At 37.2% G+C, this 21,512-nt stretch overlaps 1 protein-coding gene across 2 annotated transcripts in view; it reads left to right on the forward strand.

The window, feature by feature from the left end:
- Positions 1-21,248, forward strand: part of ephb4a (eph receptor B4a) — a 48,869-nt gene extending 27,621 nt beyond the window's left edge. The window contains exons 5-17 of one of the 2 annotated variants that reach the window (XM_079871506.1): positions 3,284-3,439; positions 4,671-5,006; positions 5,954-6,078; positions 7,513-7,681; positions 7,911-8,010; positions 11,567-11,631; positions 11,730-11,843; positions 12,367-12,614; positions 13,066-13,281; positions 13,420-13,569; positions 14,338-14,531; positions 16,972-17,130; positions 18,527-21,248. In XM_079871506.1, coding sequence (XP_079727632.1) covers positions 3,284-3,439; positions 4,671-5,006; positions 5,954-6,078; positions 7,513-7,681; positions 7,911-8,010; positions 11,567-11,631; positions 11,730-11,843; positions 12,367-12,614; positions 13,066-13,281; positions 13,420-13,569; positions 14,338-14,531; positions 16,972-17,130; positions 18,527-18,635 — 2,141 coding nt within the window. In that variant the 3' untranslated portion in view covers positions 18,636-21,248. The remainder of the gene's footprint in view (positions 1-3,283; positions 3,440-4,670; positions 5,007-5,953; positions 6,079-7,512; positions 7,682-7,910; positions 8,011-11,566; positions 11,632-11,729; positions 11,844-12,366; positions 12,615-13,065; positions 13,282-13,419; positions 13,570-14,337; positions 14,532-16,971; positions 17,131-18,526) is intronic. The other variant, XM_079871507.1, reaches the window with a different exon arrangement.
- The last annotated feature ends 264 nt before the right edge of the window (positions 21,249-21,512 follow it).

Raw genomic sequence — 21,512 nt, forward strand, 5'->3', positions numbered from 1 at the left:
AGTACATTTAGTCAATTAATTTGATTTAGTACTGATTTGCGTAATTACACTATACAAATGTCACCTTAAAATAGAGTGCAACTTTTTTTAATAATCACTTTATGCTGACAATGGAAGGAGATCATATAAGACTCATTTTAAAAGCTGAATGCCCTTTTTAATGCTCTTTTTGGACTGGATTTGTTTTCTAAAATATGTTTGAGCTACATTTATTAAAACAGGATGCTTTGATGCACAGATATGAATGGGATTGGAAGATTTGTGGTTGTTTCTAAGATGGGAGTGTCCGTCATGTGCTCTGAACGCGTGCATCACTAACCCAATGAATTAATTCTATAATTATATCATTATGTATGCAATTAAGGGAAGGAATGCATTAGGATAATGATCATACCTGACGCTGCTTGTACAGTGGTTTCTGAGATCAGATTTACTGTGGATGAAATGCCAGCAGCACTAGCGGTACCACTAACCCAGAACGTTGGCAAAAATGGTTCCCCAGGCTGTTTAACAAGAAAATTAGCTTTAGTTATAGTGTCTGACGAGGGTTTGAAATAAACGAGGAGAAGAGTTACAATAACATACCGCAATCACAGAGATTCCTATCTGGACAAGATTCGTTTTCTCAGAGGACCTTCTGGTATGAAAAGAAAACATGAGTAATTTGCTCAGTAATTTTTTTTCCTGAGGTTGTGCGAGAAAAACAGACATTTTCAATTTAGATGGGATTCTAATCACAATGTGTGTCTATGAAACACAAATTATGGCAGGTCAAAAGTATTCAAGTTATAAACACTACTGTTCGAAAGATTGAGGTCGGTTCGATTTTTTTTCGAGGGACAGAGAGAAATTAGTCTTTTATTCAGCAAGGACGCGTTAAATCGATCAAAAGCGACATTTATGATGTTACAAAAGACTTCGGTTTCAAATAAATGCTGTATTTTTGAACTTTCTATTCATCAAAGAATCCTGAGGGAAAAAATGTATCACAGTTTCCACATAAACATTAAGCTCACAACTGTTTTCAGCATTGTTAATAATCATAAATGTGTCTTGAGCATCAAATCATCATATTAGACTGATTTCTGAAGGATCATGTGACACTGAAGACTGGAGTAATGATGCTGAAAAGTCAGCTTTGATCACAGGAATTAATTGCATTTTACAATATATTCACATAGAAAATAGTAATAATAATTGTAATAATATTTACACAATATTTACAGTATTTTTATCAAATAAATGCAATGTTTTTCAACAACATTTAAAAATCTTACCGAACCCAAACTTTTAAACGGTAGTTTTCGTTTGTTTGTTTAAAAATAGGTTATAAACTATTTAGTTTAAAAATGGTATGGATTCATAATTAATCTCTAGTACAGTGGTATGGATGTCAGCAGCAGTAAAAGCATCTTCGTGTCTATAAAACCAGCGCTGAAGTTAGAAAGATCTTTATCCTTCAGCGAGGAAATTCAGAGACATTCATTATGGAAATGTTTCAAATGAGACACACACACACACACACACACCCCAGTGTAAAGCTGCTTTAACTAGCAGGATAATTCAGACCATATGTTTTGGTCTGAGTGAAACTGATGTTAATCAAATCCAGATGTGTTTCCATCAGTACAGGGGTTGTGGAGAACTGATTATGAAATGAAACTGGTCTGTAACCCTGTCTTTTCCGGTCTCATGAGACTCCGCATCGCTCATTCATACATGTGTGTGTCTGTATGTGTCTACATGTCACGTCGGAGAAAAAGACTCGAGTTTCTTGAGCAACCTGAATGTGTGTGGCTTTTATCTGCGGTGTCAGACGGCCGGCTGTAAATCAAGTGATTGAGCTGCTAAACACGTAGTCGTAGAGGAACATGATCATTTTCCATATCATGCAGCAGACTTTGCCACACAGAGATTCAGAAGCGGTTTAAATCCTAAATTAAACCAGCGTCGACTGAAATAGACACCGGCGCTTGTTTGGATGGTTGTCTAAATGATTGTTTAATGTTGACACATCAGGACGAATGAGGTTTGCGCAGAGAGTGCGTGAGTGTGTGTTTATTTGCCGGGAAAGTGTGTTTGTTTAATGATAATACAGTGCTTATTCTCTCAAAACATGTTGTTTCTCTGCTTTATAGGGCTGCGCAATATATCCAACTTATCGAAATTTCGCAAATGTATATATCGCGATATGCATATCGCAACGGCTTGCAATAACTGGGGTCGTGAACAAAAGACGAAGAGAAAATCACTCGCTGCTCTCGGCTGAATAACTTTTGTGGCTTTAATAAGAATCAGGATATATTTCATCCATGCAGTGTTTTATTTTTACATTTGATTATTCAGTTTCTGCTGTTAAATAAACCTATAGGATAACCTGAAACCCCTAAACCCTGTGGTTTACACTGATATTAAAATAACTCTTTTTATACTACAGTAAAACACTGACGTTCACTTTCAGAAGCTGTAGGGATGTTTTCTCGTCACAAAAAGAATGTGAAATATGTAGGTTATATAATTTTAAATATTACATACTTGAAGCATTATCATATCGCATATCGAATATTGCATTATTTAATGAGTTATCGCATATTCTTCAATATCGTGCAGCCCTAAAAAGACTTATGATGGTCCAGGCTGGTTTATGCTGGTTTATGCTGGTTGGTGCTGGTTTAGCTAGCAAACCAGCATAGCAATGTGAAAATCACTGACTAAATCCAAATGGCACTACTGTTCAAAAGTTTGGCACCAGAAGGATTAAAATAATAATAATAATAACAATAAATGCTTATCAAAAAGGATGCATTAAATTGATCAAAAGTGACAGTAAATACATTTATAATGTTACAAAAGCTATTCATCAAAGAATCCTGAAGGTGAAAACAATGGTTTTTCGAAGCATATGAAGTAGCACAACTGTTTTCAGCATTGATAATAATAATAATAAATGTGTCTTGAGCAGCAAATCATCATATTAGAATGATTTCTGAAGGATCATGTGACACTGAAGACTGGAGGAATGATGCTGAAAATTCAGCTTATATATTCACATAGAAAACAGTTATTTTAAATTGTAATAATATTTCACAATATTACTGTGTTTTTGATCCAATAATTACAGTTCTGGTGAGCAGAAGACTTCTTTTTGAAACACTAGTGTGCGCTGGTGAACATACTGAACTGTTCAAACTAAAGCAAAGGCAGAACGAGAAGGATGTTTTGATGTGTATTTCCTGTAAAGGCTAACAGTTGCTGATAATAAAAGCGTTGTGTCTGTGTCCAGCGTGTCCTGCGGGGCATTTTAAGATGGGTTCTGGTCCCGGTCCGTGTTCTGCGTGTCCTGACTCCAGTCACACAGGAGAGACGGGCTCTTCATCGTGTGTGTGTCGGCCTGGTTTCCACCGCGCTCCCACCGACAGTCCCGATACACCCTGCACACGTGAGTAAAGATCTCCTTCTGCCGTCTGATCGATAGTTTAGACTTTTTTTAGTTAGCAAGTAAAAGGCCTTTTAGTACAATTGTACAAATGTCCACCTTCAGGTCGTGGTTCACGTGTCTTTTTGCTGTGAAACTTTACTGATTTCTATAAGGTAACAGAATAACTTTTATATTGTTAGTAATATTTCAAGATGAACACTTACTGGACTGAAGCAACTTAGGTTAACTTGATTATCCATACATATTTTGTTTAGAAAAATCATGCTAAAATGAGAGTATCATATGATGAATCAGACTTTTGAGAATTGTTTTTGTTCATTTTTTTAATCATTGAATTGCAAGTTTTGCCCCCACAGTGAAAACTAAGCATTTAAATATCATCTTACTAAGACATATTACTGGGAGATATAGAGTGACGACTGATATTATTCCTTCCTCTTTTCATTCTGTTATGGTCTACATTACCTGTTTCCATCCATTTTTTTCTCATGCAAATTTTGGGATATAGCATAAAAATGCTCATAAATGATAGAAATGTTCATAAAACGTATGTCCTCAATTGAAGTGGATGTTTTTTTGATCCAATACGAAGACATGCACATAAACTATGATGGAAACCCAGTTACCAAACAAATCCCTTGATGTGCAACAAAAAGTGGATGTGATTGGATAACTGGACTAACCAGCGGACCAATCGCATCGCACAGCATCTCAAATGTTGGTTTGATAATTCTGAAATGCTTAAAGGATTAGTTCACCTCAAAATGAAAATTTACTGACAATTTACTCACCCCAATGCCATCCAAGATGTTCATGTCTTTCTTTCGTCAGTGGAAAAGAAATTATTTTTTTTGAGGAAAACATTTCTGGATTTTTCTCCACACAATGGACTTCAATGGCAACCAAGATGTTGAAGTTCAAATGAATGCAGTTTCAAAGGGCTCTGAAGTGCTTCAAAGGGCTCTGCACGATCCCAGCTGAGGAATAGGGTCTTATCTGGTCATTTTCTAAAAAAAATCCAAATTTATTTACTTTTTAACCACAATTGTTCGTCTTGTGCTGGTCTGCGACGCACCACGTATTACGTACTTTATTCGCAAACGATATTCCAAAGTTAAATCCGCAACTTTGGATGGAAACATAGCTATTCTGGCTTTTATGTTGCATTCTGGGTATCGCAGACGTTTTTAGCTCTGATTCAAACGGCGTGTATTTGTTGTGGTGTGTTCAGGTCCGCCCTCGCCCCCACGCAACCCTGTTCCTCAGGTCAATGACACGTCTCTCACGCTGGAGTGGAGCGAGCCGTTGGACAGCGGGGGCCGATCGGACCTCACCTACAGCGTGGAGTGTCGAATGTGCTCGACCCCCAGGAGCCCGTGCGTGCCGTGCGGGGACGGTGTGAATTATCGGCCCTCTCAGACCGGGATCCAGGGCCGGCGCGTGGACATTTGGGGACTCCGACCTCACACCACCTACAGCTTCACCGTGACGGCCCTGAACGGGGTCTCGGCTCTGAGTGTCCTGGCCCCCGCGGTGGAGACCATCAACATCACCACCAGGCCCAACGGTGAGACACTGCAGCTCGTATTAATGAAGCCTGTCATCAGTCAATGCTTTCATTGGGTGTGCGGGGAAAAAAACGATTCAAATATCTTCTACCGATTCGAATCGATTCGCAAATTTCAAAAATCGATTTTCTAAAGTTCTTTAACTTTGCAGTACTGCTTAAAGTTACCTAAAGTTATTGATAAAGTTATTAATCACAATAAGCCGCGAATAAGGACTCGAAGTACGCGCACAGATGCCACATATCACATGCATCCGATCTCGTATTCAGTTCTCTTTCACAGATACACAATTGTGTCACACATCGTGTGGACTTTAGAGGATTCAATGTAAACAGAGTCAGTTATGTCCTACGCGAACAAAAAGAAATGGGTGAAAATTGGATTTGTAACTATATCCGTGCATTCATTCTTAAAGGGACAGCAGCCTCATAAACTGTTGCCATCCGTTTCATTAATGTTAATAACACTCACTGCTTTTGACTGAAACACTTTTTTATCCTTATTATGAATCAATTTAATCAATTTGATTCATACAGTGAAGACTATACAGTGTTTTATTTTTACATTTGATTATTCAATTTCGATAGTATTTCTTACAACATGTTTAATTATCCTATGCTACTGTACCTGAAAAACTTCAAGTTTATTTAATTTGTATATTATATCTGCCTATTGTTTGTAATTTGCTTCTTTGTTCCTATTTTTAATATAAAAAAATGTTGCATGCCTTGCACACTTTCACATTTAATTCAGTAGGATTTTCTTTTCTTCTAGACTTATTAAAATGTCTACCGCAGTCAAATAAGAAAAGTAACACAAAACAGTCAACTACAATCAAAATGCACATATCGAATCGAATCGTGACCTCTAGAATCAAATTGAATCGTGATTCTCACCGCTATTTTTCGTTTGTTCATGTATATGTGTGTGTTCCTGTACTGTACAGTTCCTGTACTGGTGTCGGGTTTGAGGAAGAGCACAGCCACAGAATCCAGTCTGACGCTGCTCTGGAACACACCGACACAATCACACTACACGATCCTACAGTACCAACTACGCTACTGTGAGAAGGTAAACTACACTAGACTACATTATACAATGCTATATGACTCTTCATTATTCACATGTGACCCTGGATCACAAAAGCAGTCACATGTCGCACGGGTATATTTGTGGCAATAGCCAACAATACATTGTATGGGTCAAAATTATAGATTTTTCTATTATGCCAAAAATCATTAGGATATTAAGTAAAGATCATGTTCCATGAATATATTTTGTAAATTTCCTACCATAAATATATAAAACCAATATTTTTGTGAGTGAACATAAATGGAAACCTTTAAAGGAGATTTTCTCAATGTTTCGATTTTTTTGCACCCTCAGATTCCAGATGTTCAATATGTGTATCTCGGCCAAATATTGTCCTATCCTAACAAACCACACATCAATGGAAAGCTTATTTATTCAGCTTTCATATTATGTATAAATCTATATATCAAAATTGTGACCCATGTGACTGGTTTTGTGGTCCAGGGTCACATATTACACAACACTAGAACACTATAAAACTCTATACTGCACTATAGATTACTGTACTCTTCTATACTAAATTCTATACTGTTCTTTCTAAATGACAGAAGTCCACTTAATTGTATTGAATGTGCACTTATAGTTCACTTCAAATCTTAAAAGTATATATAAAAATGTTTTTACTTGCAGATAATATAAATTAAATAAAAGGCCACTTAAGTGCACTTAAAGAGAGTAAACGTTCATGACTGTTTATTAACAGACCGAAGTACACTTAAGTCTTGTTTTGATGAAGCCAATTAACACACTAAAGCACATGTAAAGTACTTGATTATAATCTTAACTGTAGTGTGCTGTTTGATATTACATTTAAAAGCATTTTAAATGTACTTTTATCAATACATTTTATAATTTAGTTTACCATAAATGCTTGTCAATGTATTCACATATTCAAGACAATAGAAGTAATTATGAAATTACATATAAAGATGCACTCCCTAAGTAGGTCAGAAAGCACTCGTTTAATTAAAAACAAATTTAAGCTATAGTACGTTTTCATTTATTTGCGATTAGCATGTATTTAAGTGTCTGAAAACATTACATTCAGTTTGCACTTGAGTGCATTATAGTCTGCTTTTTAAAAGCATGCTAAAGCTTGCATTGCTTACAATCCAGATATCTCACATTGGTCACAATACACCACGTTTACTCAGGAAAATGTGAATTCTCACACTGTAATTCGGTATTGTTTTTATACCACCATTTCCTCGGTTCTGAAATACAGTCTATTTTTATTTCGCTCCGCTTTTTCTCACCGCTTGTGTTTTATTGATCGCTCTCTGTGCCGCAGCTGTTCACTGTTTACACTACAAACCCGCCAGACTAATTAACAATTAATATATTCAAACAGCTCAGAAACTGTACGTGAAGAATCAGCTAAATGGAAGATATGGGTGTGTGTTCTTTTGAAAGGAGCGTGGCTTTGAGGAGAACTCCTGTCATTATATGGAGAGCAGTGTGAACAAGGTTGTGCTGAGCGACCTGCGCAGAGCCACACAGTACGAGGTCCAGGTCCGCGCTCGCACTTTGGCCGGCTATGGCAGCTTCGGTCAAGCTATCGTCTTTCGAACCCTGCCTGACGGTAAGAAAGGGTCTAACTTAGTAATGTGGAACTTTATTAGTGCCAAACTTTTTGTGCCCTAGAGTTTTGTGTGAGAAGGCATTTTATTGATTGTTTTTTCTCTCCTTGTGCAGATTTAAGCCTTTTTTCTCTCTCTCTCTCTCTCTCTCTTGAGATCGTATCACACCTTTTGCTGTTTTTAAACCCTCTCTCTCTCACTTTGGCTGTCTGCCTCTCTCTGTTTCCCTAGAAGATGATTCCTCGTCCCCGCTGCTTGTTACCGGGATCCTCATAGCCGTGGGCATGCTGCTCCTCATCATCGTCATCGCTGCTGCTATCTACTGTATACGGTAAAACAAGAGACCAACAAGCAATAGAGAGTGTGAGGTTGTTATAATTGGGCCTGCATGCCCGCAGAAAGCTCCAGAGATTTCCTCGGTTTTCAAACAGCCGTCATTCACACATCCACTGTCCCTTGCATGCTTGCTTATTAAATAAGTGGGCTATTTTTAATAATGCTTCCAATCAGCAAGCAATACAACTATCAAAATCTCAGCACTTTTTACCATGTATAAATGTGCTGTTATGATACTTTCTCGTGTCCTGGCTTAATAAAAGGCAACTGTAAGTAAGCTCTTTGTAGGTTAATTTAGGTTTATTTTATGTCATCTGGTTCAGTCAATAGTATGAGTTTAGGACTACTTGTTTTATTGAGTTATGAATAAGGAGTGTTTGGGAAACCTGTTCGGAAATTATGCTTGCACGAAATGTTTGCACTAAAACTATTAAAAATCATTTTCAAAATGAAGCTAAAATAAAATATAAATATTAGATAAAAAAATACTGAGTAATGATAATAAAAATTATTAATTAAATTAGAAATGTTGCCATACTACAATTGACAAAGTACTACAATTACTAAAACTGAAATAAAAATAAATCTAAATAGAAATATTTAAAAATAAAATAAAAAAACACATAAAAGTTAAATATTAAAATGAATGAAAATGAAAAGCTAATTGAAAAAAAAAAGTATGTCAATGATACTAAAATAATACTGAAATAAAATTGAAAAAAAATTATATAATAATTGTATTAAATACTTGAAATTATTTTATTTCAGTTAAGTTTTTTTAAGTTTAAGTTAAGTTAAATTAAGGCTAAATAGAAGTATAAATATATCCAAAACTAATAATAAAAGTGACAGAGGCTCACTAAACAAAAACTATGAACCAATTCGAAATATCAATAAATACTATAATATTATATAAATAATAGTAGCACTTTACAATAAGGTTCCATTAGTTAAGGTTAGTTAATGCATTAACTGATATTAACAATGAGCAATACATTAGTTACAGTACTTGTTAATCTTTGTTAACATTAATTAATAAAAATGACAGAGACAGAGAGAGAGAGAGAGAGAGAGAGCAAGAGAGAGAGAGAGAGAGAGAGAGCGAGAGAGAGAGAGAGAGAGAGAGAGAGAGAGAGAGAGAGAGAGAGAGAGAGAGAGAGAGAGAGAGAGAGAGAGAGAGAGAGAGAGAGAGAAAGGGGAAGTGGAGACAGGATACAGTTGTCCCACCCCAGTCTCCACAGGCCAAATCAGCAGAACAATAGTCATGACCCTGGGGTAGCGCACACACACACACACACACACACACACACACACACACACACACACACTTCTTTAAGCGCAAGTGTATTTACACAATGAACATACACTCCAGTGTACATGCAAATGCAGATATTGCTGATAAATGGGCCGTATATTTGCCCACATATGAAAAGCTAAGATTACAGGATCGTGTGTGTTTGGATATTTACATATATTGTTCACATTTCCACACATTACATACACAAATTTTCACACCCAGTTAAATGGAGAGTCCCTACAATCAATCACACACACACACACACACACACACACACCGGGAGCCTCCGGTCCAGACCTGCCATCAGCACTGGGTGGGACAAACGTGGCTATTTTAATCCTGGGAAATCAGGGAGAAAGATAGACGTGGAAAGCTATGAAGTTCTCAGTTATGTTTTTTTCTAAGTATTAACTTTTGTTTCGGATGTATCTCCTAATATGCCTTAAGAAACAGAACATAGGACAGACTGCTATAAAATGAACGTATAGCTCAGATCTTTTAAATAACGAAAGAATCTGAATCGACTTTCACTAAACTTTAGAATACAGACTTGAGTGTCTTTAGGGGTAAAAAATAAATAAACTGAATTCTTTCAAACTAATTTGTTTTAAGGATAACTTTTAAGCAAAGTCCATTCATTCTCCTTTCAACCTTAAGTTGCAAACCAGTGAGTTTCTGTGAGCGCAGTTTTGAGCCGTAAGCGAGCGTCCGCAAGTCCAAAACACAAAGAAAGAATGAGAAGGACATACAGTGAAAAACAGAGAGAAGAAAATAACAAGAATAACTAGAACGACCTGAGTAATTTAAGACTGAGTTCGAGTATAATACACCATGAAACTGTCTGAATAAGAGACCAGAGCCTGAGGTAAGAGACAAAGACACAGGAAGAGGAAGAACGGGGCGGAGAGAGGGATTTACTGTGCATTCAGTTCATTCTTTACTCAGAGTAATATGACAACAAAAGACCAAAAACAAAAACATGGAACACAACAAGCACACCGAGCCCAAACCAGGCATGACACAACAAGTTTCCCGGATTTTTCCGAGCTCCCTAAAAACGTCAGACTGCAGCTGACTCACAATTCATACAATTTGACATGTGTTTTTCGTTTTTAACATGCGATCCAATCTTAGAATTTGAGAAATAGAAGTTACGTTTGGAAGTGAACTTGCGATCCCTTAAAAATTAAAAACAAATATTTACGTGAAGTTAATATTTCAATAATTTAACAGCACATTCGCATATTCACGGTTTTCTGACGATGGTTAATGGTCGCACGACATGCAAGTAAAACATATGTTACATGTAGTTACTATAGAAAAATTATGCATAAATACATGCAACTAACCCTAAACCAAAGCCTAATCCTAACCCTATAGTAAGTACATGTAGTTACTTTATATTACAGTGTAACAATGACACCTTAAAATAAAGTGTTACCATCCATTTTAATGTTACATTCCATTTTATTAATTATTAGCTTTTTATCAACCCCCGTTTGGGAAACCGTAAGCTAGGCAATAATGCACTTTCGGCGGCCATGCAATGTATACAGTGCATTTATTTTTGCCCTTTTCTAGCAATGTCAGTGAGACCCAAAAGCAGTATATTTGGGCTTGGCAGTTCCCGCTTAAACCTGTGTGTGTAAAGGCATAAAGCAAATTACTCCTAAACATCTCAGACAGCGACTGTCCAACATCATTTCCAAGCACTCTTTTGTTGCATTGAAAGATTGCATAAGATTCTTCAAAGTCATACTCAAAGTTAGCTATTTAACATTACCCAACTTTGCTGAAGAGACAAGCATGTTTCGGTGTTCCAACCAGACTTGCTAACTAGCTTAACCAGCAATACTTCTGTGGTCAAGCAGCCAAAAAAGACCTTGCTAAGTGGCCAACGACAATATAAATCTGCTAAACTAGCACCAAACCAGCAGTTAGCATGCAGCGTCAGGCAGTCTGTGACTTGGGATGTGGAGAAAAACGGATTGAACTGAAAAGCTAAACACTTTAAGTCAAACTTCAACTCACTCAGCTGTGAAATAGCTTGAAGCGTGCGTCACGCTGCCATGGGATTTTCCTCAATCCTTGAAAATGTAATTAGAGTTTTGCTGGGCATTAATGTCTAAAAACCTAAAACAAGTTTTGTTGTTTGTGCATGTTCACCAGTGTTTACCACTGAAAGACCTACATATTTTGGGAATGTTATGTAATGTTACTTATTCATATGCATTTTTTCCTTTTCTGTTCACAGGAAGCAAAATCATTTCAAAGATCCAGAACTGAGTGATAAAAATGGCCAGTATCTCATGGGTCAAGGTGAGCACTGCAACTTCTTGTCTTATTATAATTATGCATTCTGTTTAAGTTGTGGCTTTTTTGATTAATGGAGTAACTGACACGTTTTTCTCTCCAAGGAGTGAAAGTTTACATTGATCCATTCACTTACGAGGACCCTAATGAGGCCGTGAGAGAGTTTGCTAAGGAGATTGATGTCTCATTTGTCAAAATCGAAGAGGTTATTGGAGCGGGTAAGTCTTCCTCCCACACAAAATTTTGATTTCATTTGGACACATGATTTATTTTCAGACAGTACAGTCACATATTCGGTTTCAGTCATTTGTAAGATATAACGGTAACACTTTACAATAAGGTTCATTAGTTGTATTAACTAACATTAACTAACCAAGCAATCCATTTGTTTCTGTATTTGTTGTTAGTTAATAAAAATACAGCTGTTAATGTTAGTTCACAGTGCATTAATAGTATTAGTATTAGTAAATGTTGAAATTAACATTAACAAAGATTAATAAACGCTGTATAAGTGCAGTTCATTATTAGTTATCACTAATGTTAACTAACGAACCTTATTGTAAAGTGTTACCGATATAACAAAGGTGTTTAGATCATTTTCTGTTCGCACAGAAAGCAAAGTCTTTGATATTTAACACACAGCTAAGAGATTTCACGAAAAACGTCTTTTCTTATTACAGTCGCAGCTTGGTTGGACTAAAAAATGGTTACAAATTGTGTGCTTTGTTTTGCCATTTCAAGGCGAATTTGGCGAGGTCTGTCGGGGACGGCTGAGGATTCCTGGGAAGAAGGAGAACTACGTCGCCATTAAGACTCTTAAGGGTGGATACACAGACAAGCAAAGGCGGGACTTCCTTTCCGAAGCCTCAATCATGGGCCAGTTCCAGCACCCCAACATTATCCACCTGGAAGGCATAATAACAGCCAGCTGTCCCGTCATGATCCTCACAGAGTTCATGGAGAACGGAGCTCTGGACTCCTTCCTGAGAGTAAGTGTGCGTAGGATCTAGTGGTACGTGTTTGGAGACGTAACATCTCAGTGGCGACGTTTACATGGAACCAAATAATCCATTAGCAATCGTATTGACGGCTCAATCGAACTGAAAAGTCTTCGTGTAAAACATCTTAATCGAACCGATTGAGCTCGATCCGAATGAAATTTTGATCGGATTGAAAGGGGTGATTTATTCCTTTTCTAATCCGATCGAGAGAACATGTGAACACTTGATCGGATTGAAAACCGAAACTGAAAGGACTTATATTGAAGATATTGAAGCTTGTGACATATAAACGCGCACATTAACCTGATCACATGATTAGCGTTCACTACATTTGGATTCATCAATCGGAATGAATTCAGAAACAAAAGAAGTGCATGTAAACGTAGCCAGTGATTCTCATACACAAGGACTCTCTGACATGATCTTTGTTTCTCTCCAGCTCAATGATGGCCAGTTTACTCCAATACAGTTGGTCGGCATGCTGCGCGGCATCGCATCGGGAATGAAGTATCTCTCCGAAATGAGTTACGTACATCGGGATCTTGCCGCACGGAACATTCTCGTCAACAGTAACCTGGTTTGCAAGGTGTCCGACTTCGGTCTGTCGAGATTCCTGCAAGAGAATTCTTCCGATCCTACATACACAAGCTCACTGGTGAGAGCAAATGCTCGGGCGACGTGAAGCACTTCACACGGACTCAATATTTTTAGGGCGGGGGGGAATGCAACACGTGCATCATGATCTTAATTTCCACTGTTTATCAGAGCGTAACTGATCTGGTTCTTCTTTCAGGGTGGTAAAATTCCCATCCGTTGGACGGCGCCCGAGGCGATTGCATTCCGGAAATTTACTTCCGCATCAGATGTGTGGAGTTACGGAATTGTCATGTGGGAAGTGATGTCGTTTGGAGAGCGACCATACTGGGACATGAGCAACCAGGATGTAAGTGTTTGTGTTTTAATATGATGACATTTTGGTTAATATTGTGACAGTTTTACTTTAGATTAAAGCAGATGCGGTGATATAGAAAATGATCCATTAGCAGTGGTTGATAATTATGTTTGGTATGTTTGCAAATATTGCTTTAAGTTGCACTACTGTTCAAAAAGTGTGTGGTATGTATGATTTATTTAACAGGGAATTAAATTGATCAAAAGTGACAGTAATAATTCACATTTCATTTAATGCTGTTCTTTTTAACTCTTCTTCAACAAAGAACCCTGAAAGAAATGCATCTCAGTTTCCACAAAAATAAGAAGCAACTGTTTTCAACATTGATAATAATCAGAAATGTTTCTTGAGCAGCAAATCAGCATATCAGAATGATTTCTGAAGGATCATGTGACACTGAAGACTGGAGTAATGATGCTGAAAATTGCATTTTAAAATATATATTTAAATAAATCGTAATAACATTCCACTATTGTACTGTTTTTACAGTATTTGTGATTGAATAAATGCAGCCTTGGTGAGCATATTTTTTCAAAAAGGAAATCTTACCAACCCCAAACTTTTGAATGGTAGTGTGCATTATGTTTCCAATATCACCCTAATCTGACCGAAACAAAAAATAACATTTTAAAAGTGCTAATATTGACATTATGCATTATACGTATATTTTCACTAATACATTCTTTTGACCCTGCATTATCAATTCACTTCCTCTCTTTCTTCCTGCGCTTATTAACACAATCTCTTTCACCCAATCAGGTGATCAATGCCATCGAGCAGGACTACCGGCTGCCGCCCCCCCCTGACTGTCCCACATACCTGCACCAGCTGATGCTGGACTGCTGGCAGAAGGAGCGGACGGCCCGGCCACGCTTTTCCAACATCGTCTCAGCACTCGACAAGCTAATCCGCAACCCCGCCTCACTTAAAATCACCGCCCAAGAGGGGGCAGGGTGAGTTTCACATCCATTATCTATATCAATGACTGCAGTTATTTCAAAGAGCATTGCAGCTGAATACAGCAAAAGTTTTTTTTTTAAATTGCAAACAATTTCTAATTTTTACACAAAATTACTATGGAAAGCATGCATCAAATTGCCCACTGATTTCTTTATTTTGGATCAAATAAATGTTAGGACATATTTCGGTTACATTTCAATAATCCACTTTAGATATTCTAATAACTATAAGTAACTCGTCAACTAAGTCTCTTTAGAGTATTAGTTGACTGTTAGGTGTTAGTAGAAGTCACTTATAGTCAGTAGAATGTCTGTTGGGGGAAGCATCAAAATAAAGTGTTATTAAAGCAGAAATTAAAGGTGCTGTATGTAACTTTTCTACTAAAATGAATCCTTTTTTTATTGCCTGTGTGTGAATGGGTTGTAATCTCACATTAAAATGATCCACTTTGCGGGTTTTGCTATTACCTCGGAAAGCAAGTAATCTTATTTTTATGTGAAGGTGCCGGGTCGGATTTACCCTGAAATCCAGTGACGTGACCTGCACGCGCGCTCCCGAGCCTCTCGCCTCGTCTAGCCTACTGACTTTGCACTCAACAGCGACGACACTGCAACTTATGACATGGACTTATGACTTATGCAACTTATGACATGTCTGATAACACTAAGAAACGACCTGCTCCCAGCACAACACAGACTCCAACACAAACTCCACATATTGATAAAAAACAAAAAACAAAATTTTTCTGCTGAAGCTCGTAAGGCCAGACGTGAATCGCATGACCTTCGGGTGAAAAAACACGGCTCAACATCGGCAGGGCATTTGAATCATGGAGAAACCTTATCTACAAACCTAGAATGCACATTTCCTGAAGAAAATGTGAAGTGGTGCTTGCAGTGGCAAAATTTGGCACGGTTGATAGGGTTCCATACTTATCATGGTACGAGCATGGAGCATTAGTTCAACATCAAGCTGATAAAAGTAGCCTATTATTGTAACGTTGCAGTGGGAGTTTACCTAAGTTTCCAGCATGTTGTGTGATGCTTTCTCCGGTGTGTTGCGTCTCAGTCTGAAGGTACCCACAGTGCTCGCTCATAAATTCGAGCACGTGCAAGAGCACGCGCTTGTAAACTTATTGGTTGCAATCTGAAACATCACAGCTAGAGGTCGCTGAAAACTACATACAGCACCTTTAAGCAGATATTATATATCAGAATCAGAAATAAAGCAGATATCGAGTTGACAGACTACTAATACTCTAATGACTGCTGGTTGACGTAGTTAAATACTGTTTGTAGAATGTCTTAAGTGGACTCAAATAAAAGCGTTACCCATTATGTCAGTTGTATTTCTATTGGTTTTATGTTGCCATGTCAACCAAAACAATTAACTCTTTCCCGCCATTGACGGAAATTTCCAGCTTTCTGTTTTTTCACTGTTGTACGGTAGGGGGCGCTATTACGCATCTTCTGAAAGAGTACTGAATCTCCTGATCAGAGCACATGCGAAAAGAAGCAGAAACAAATGATATCATAAGTAATCGTATGCATATGTAAAATAACGTGATCACCAATATTAAACAGAATATAATTCAAAACTGCCTAATGTTACTGAATGAAATGTCGACCCAGGACGAGCTATAGGACTGTGAAGCTTTGGGTGTTGATGGACTTGATCTACTCCATCTGTGTTTTGATCATCTGTCTGAATCTGTTCCAGATGTAGTCTTTGTGATTTTCTCAGCTTTTTGTTCAAAATGTTGCTTTTTTTAATTAAACTAACCCACATTCAAGTGTTGATAAACAAAAAAAGAATGCATGAAGCTAGAATAAATTTTAGAAAAAATGTTTTTTTTGTTTGTTTGAAAGCAGTGGTCTGTGTTTTTATGATATTAAAATATAATGCATGTTCAGATATTTATACAACCAAACATTCAGAAAATTTTGTGAAAATGATCAAAAATGCTAGCGGTGACTGACAATTGTTTTCAAAACCGCTGGCAAATTAAGAGTTAATGTTGTGCAGTAACACGATTACTGAAAAATAGTTCAAACGTTACTTGGTCACAGGAGAGTAATGCGATTACAGTAATGCATTTGCCCCAACAATGCTTGTCAATCAAGAACATAGAAGTGTCTGTTTTAGCTTTAGTCAGATCTCATTCCGTCCATCATTTCATTAGCTCACAGTATGGGCTCTTGTATGTTAGTCTTGCCCCTCCCCTCTCGGCATGTTGGCCTGTCAGCCTGTCAATCAAGTCTCAGTTTGGGCTCATATCTGTCCGTCACATTTTGTTCTCCCCTCCCCCTCGCCTCAAGGGAAAGCTGTTAGTTGGCAGCCTTTCTAGATTTGTGTTGCTGCAGGCTGACTCAAGACGTCATCTTAATATGGGCAATTACGTGCGTTTTAACGGTCCCCTGTGTTCCTCCTCAGACCCTCTCACCCTCTGTTGGACCAGCGTTCCCCTCTGACGCCCTCATCCTGTGGGACAGTGGGCGACTGGCTCAGGGCCATTAAGATGGAGCGTTACGAGGAGAGTTTTCTACAGGCCGGTTACACGTCCATGCAGCTGCTCGCCCACATCAACACAGAGTGAGTGAAGATACTATCACCTTCATCCAACAACACACTGAAATACAGATATAATAGAGAGCAAATTCGGAAAAATACAACTGCATTACAAGGAAGATTAAAAACTACTTCTTTGGTGAAGAGGAAATAAATTAATTCACAATCAAATTTATAAAAATAAATAATAAATGTTACTAAATAGTAGTGCTGGGAAAAAAATTATCATGATTAATCGCATCCAAAATAAAAGTTTGTGTTTGCATAATATATGTGTGTGTACTGTGTATAATTATTTTGTATATATAAATACACACATATGCATGTATTTATTTAAAAAATATTTGCATGTATATACTGTATATACATTTATACATAATTTATATCATATATAAATATAAATAATTTATATATAAATAAATAAAAATCTTAAATATATACATGCATATGTGTGTATTTATATATACAAAATAATTATACACAGTACACACACATATATTATGCAAACACAAACTTTTATTTTGGATGCGATTAATCGCGATTAATTTTTTCCCAGCACTACTAAATAGAAGAAACTTCATAAAAAGGACTTTTATTATATTATATATATAATTTATTATATTATATTATATTATATTATATTATATTATATTATATTATATTATATTATATTATATTATATTATATTATATTATATTATGTTATATATATTATGTTGAAAGAAGTTTCTTCTGCTCACCAAGGCTGAATTTGATTAAAAATACAGTAAAAGCAGTAATATTGTAAAATGTAAATACAATTTAAAATAACTATTTTCTAGCATCATTACTCCCGTCTTCAGAGTCACATGATCCTTCAGAAATCATTCTAATATTCTGATTTGATGCTCAAGAAACATTTTTGATTATTATCAGTGTTGAAAACTGTTGTGCCTCGTTTTTTTTTTTTTTCAGGATTCTTTGATGAATAGAAAAATCTAAAGAACAGCATTTATTAAAAAAAAAATAATATATATATATATATATATATATTTTTTTTTTTTTACTTTTTTAATTCTTCAAAAAAGAAATTTTTGGAACAATGTATCACTTTTGATTAATGTAATGCATCCTTGCTGAATAAAAGTTCAAATTAATTTCTTTAACCAAAAAAAATTTCAAAAAACAAAAAAACTTCCAAACTTTTGAATTGTATTGTATATTTACATAAATGTATTATTTCTACATATGCAAACAACATAATATAAGCTTTTCTGTGTTCATGTCCACTATTATTTTAAGAGCTAAGGTCTAATTCTGTTGTTTTCTCTCTCTCTCTCTCTCTCTCTCTCTCTCTCTCTCTCTCTCTCTCTCTCTCTCTCTCTCTCTCTCTCTCTCTCTCTCTCTCTCTCTCTCTCTCTCTCTCTCTCTCTGTGTCTCAGGGATCTGCTGCGTTTGGGAATAACTCTGGCTGGTCATCAGAAGAAGATTCTGTCCAGCATCGAGGCTCTTGGGATTCAGAACAAAACTCCAGGGAATGTGCTCTACTGAGTGAACCGTACACACTCACACACATGCAAACGCTTGTCGAGTTTGCAGGAGAACCTTCATGTAACCTGTCCACTCACAATCAGGAACATTTCTACTTCATTTCTACCGGGTCACTTAAGGATCAAGATTGAATACTTGCTTCCAAGACTACCTAAAGGGGACCAGTCCCGGAAACCTGTGGGAACTGTCACTGTAATACCACTAATATTACAAAGCTTCATTTGTGATATCAAACGGGTCTCATACGGGATGTTACCTCACCCTATTCAGCATTTCGGGGAGCCATGTGATGTAATCCAAAAGAAAAGACTTGCTCTGACATCATAATGCAAAGACAGTGACGTATTTCCATTTCTGCAGAGTATTTTTCTAAAGGAGACTTTGATACCGAAGAGACTGAAGGAGGAGAACGCAGCATAAGACGAGACATATGATCTTTATAACGCAAGAATGTGGATACAAGTGATTATTAATGACGACTTTTGATCCTTCGTTTTAAGGATGTGTTGTGCGCGAACGGTCACACACACAGATACACACCACGTGGCTGAAGTGCTAGGAAAATGGTATTTTTTTAAAGGATGCACTCTGTGTGTGTATGTGAGCAGCAATAAGAAAAATGAGCACAAAAGTCTTAGCACTTTTTTTCAGAGGAGAAAGACACGAGGCAGAGGTTCCATTGGTGAACGACATATGCGAAACATACGTGCTTATACAAACACACACACACACACACACACATATATGTAGAGATCTGCAACACTTGAGTGGCACTAAAAAGAGACCAAATAAAAGACTGTCTGTTGTTTTATGAGTGGCTGAAAGACTCGAAACAACCTTTGAACGCGTGCCATACTGTTTGTTTATTACAGGAATGTTGTGCTGGTTTGACTCACCAACTTGAAGCTGGTGTTCATCATCAACTAACCACAAGATTCAAAAGCCACCCTTTCAAACCACGCGTGGGTTTATGGGTAGGAGGATTTGGTCTTCACATTGGAGATCCACAAGAACAAACCAGGGACTTTTATTCTGTTGCCTCTTCTTTTTTTTTTGTATAAATATATCTTGATTTATGTAAAAAGATTCATTTTCTTTGTCAGTGTAATCTGTGTTTCTGTTACAATAAAATGTATACATTTAGTCTAGTTTTAAAATGTTCTTTCTTGATTGCTTCTATTTTAATAACACAAGGAAACGAATTTCACTTGATTAGAAAGAGTTTATTAAGACCGTTGACCGGTCTGAAGTTGATCGGATCACATGTGGACGACCTAATACTGGTGTAAACGGGGTCTAAAATGTTTTGAGCTTGTCCACTTTCGAACACTTCCAGAGGTCGTGGAAAACACATTCGACCGGATTGCTTTCGTAGTGTAAATGCTCATGTGATCGAATGTGTTCAAACCGCCACAGAAGACCGTCTACTCTCCGTCTACTGAACTAATGCGTGAACATTATGGGAAGAGCTCTAGCCAGACGGGATTTAAACTTTGTCGGCTGGAGACCCAAGTTTGGTTTTAAGACGAAAAACGTACCAATCACAATGTTCTCTCAGCATTGCTGATTTACACACACTCACAGTGTTCGGCGTGATCTTGCGTCTGTCAGAGCAGAAACTAAAGCTGATGCTCTCCGTATGTTCTTCCGTCGTCTCAGATTGTGTTCATATGCAAATTGTGTGAGCTTATTTTGTCCATTAAATCGAAAGATCTAAAAAAACACATAGATTTACCCGCCCATATACCGTCCCCTCGAAGAAATCAGGACAGAAGTGTTTGAAAGTGGACAGAAGTGGTTAAAAAGGAATGTGTCTCCCTCGTCTACTTGTGATCCGATCGACCAAAATGCATCTTAATACCAGGAGTAAACAGAGCCTGAGAGACTGTAATGTCCTCCCTAGTCCAAAAAGAGCATTTGTTGAAACTTAAGATGTGGTGACATTAACGATATTTCAAAACGGTCCATTGTTTATTATGAATAGTATAGTGATGTATAAAGCACAGCTCACACTGAAGTCACTTTCATACCAATCAGCTTTCGTTGGTCAACATGGCAACTCAATGTGACCAACCTGAACCTGCTGATGCAAAATCTGCATGGGGAAATTCCCAATCGTGTGGATTTCCTATCTTGTTTCATCAGCGAAACTTCGCCTAACAGTGGTAAATGTGACTGCACATGTGAAGTAAGGAAGTATGATAAATACAATTTTTCCTAAACACCAGAAGAACCTTTGATAAGATTAGAAGTATTAAAGTCTGTCAAAGCGTGTGATGTTCCTGTGTGCTGTGTCCAAAATGCTGGAAAAATTTTTGAGATAATTTTGGTTTGATCTTAACCATTTAAGAGGACCAGATTGGGTTGTTTTTGTGAACATTTCGCTATGTAATGCAGATTTGCAAAAAAGAGGATGTTATTGAAAGATGGGGCAACAAACTCAAGGTGAAGGGCACATTTACATATGTAGTCGAGGCACAGCAGAAACATAATCTTGAATTAAGAAGCCTGTTTAATTCTAAGGTTCAGAGAGAGGGTGGAAAATGGTCATGACACACTAAATATGTTTTTGGCACATAAATCTCTCGCAAACATTAAAAGTCAACCTCAGAGAAAAATCGAAATGAATGCAAATTTTATATGACCCTTTTAATTCTTGCTCTCTTCCCGTTCTCCCATGTTTCTCTTTGATCCTTTTATCTGTGACTGACTATGCTGCTGTCTGCACACACACACACACACCTACTGGATGCATATTTCCATAATTGTTTTGGGGTTATCCGATTTCTTGGACATTCTTGTTTTAAGCATTCCTCCCTGAAGATACAATGACCTTCTTTCCTCGGCAGAGGTGCGAGTGAGATTTGGGAATGGGGC

The sequence above is a fragment of the Squalius cephalus genome (genome assembly GCF_949319135.1).
Source record: "Squalius cephalus genome assembly, chromosome: 5".
Classification (NCBI taxonomy): domain Eukaryota; kingdom Metazoa; phylum Chordata; class Actinopteri; order Cypriniformes; family Leuciscidae; genus Squalius; species Squalius cephalus.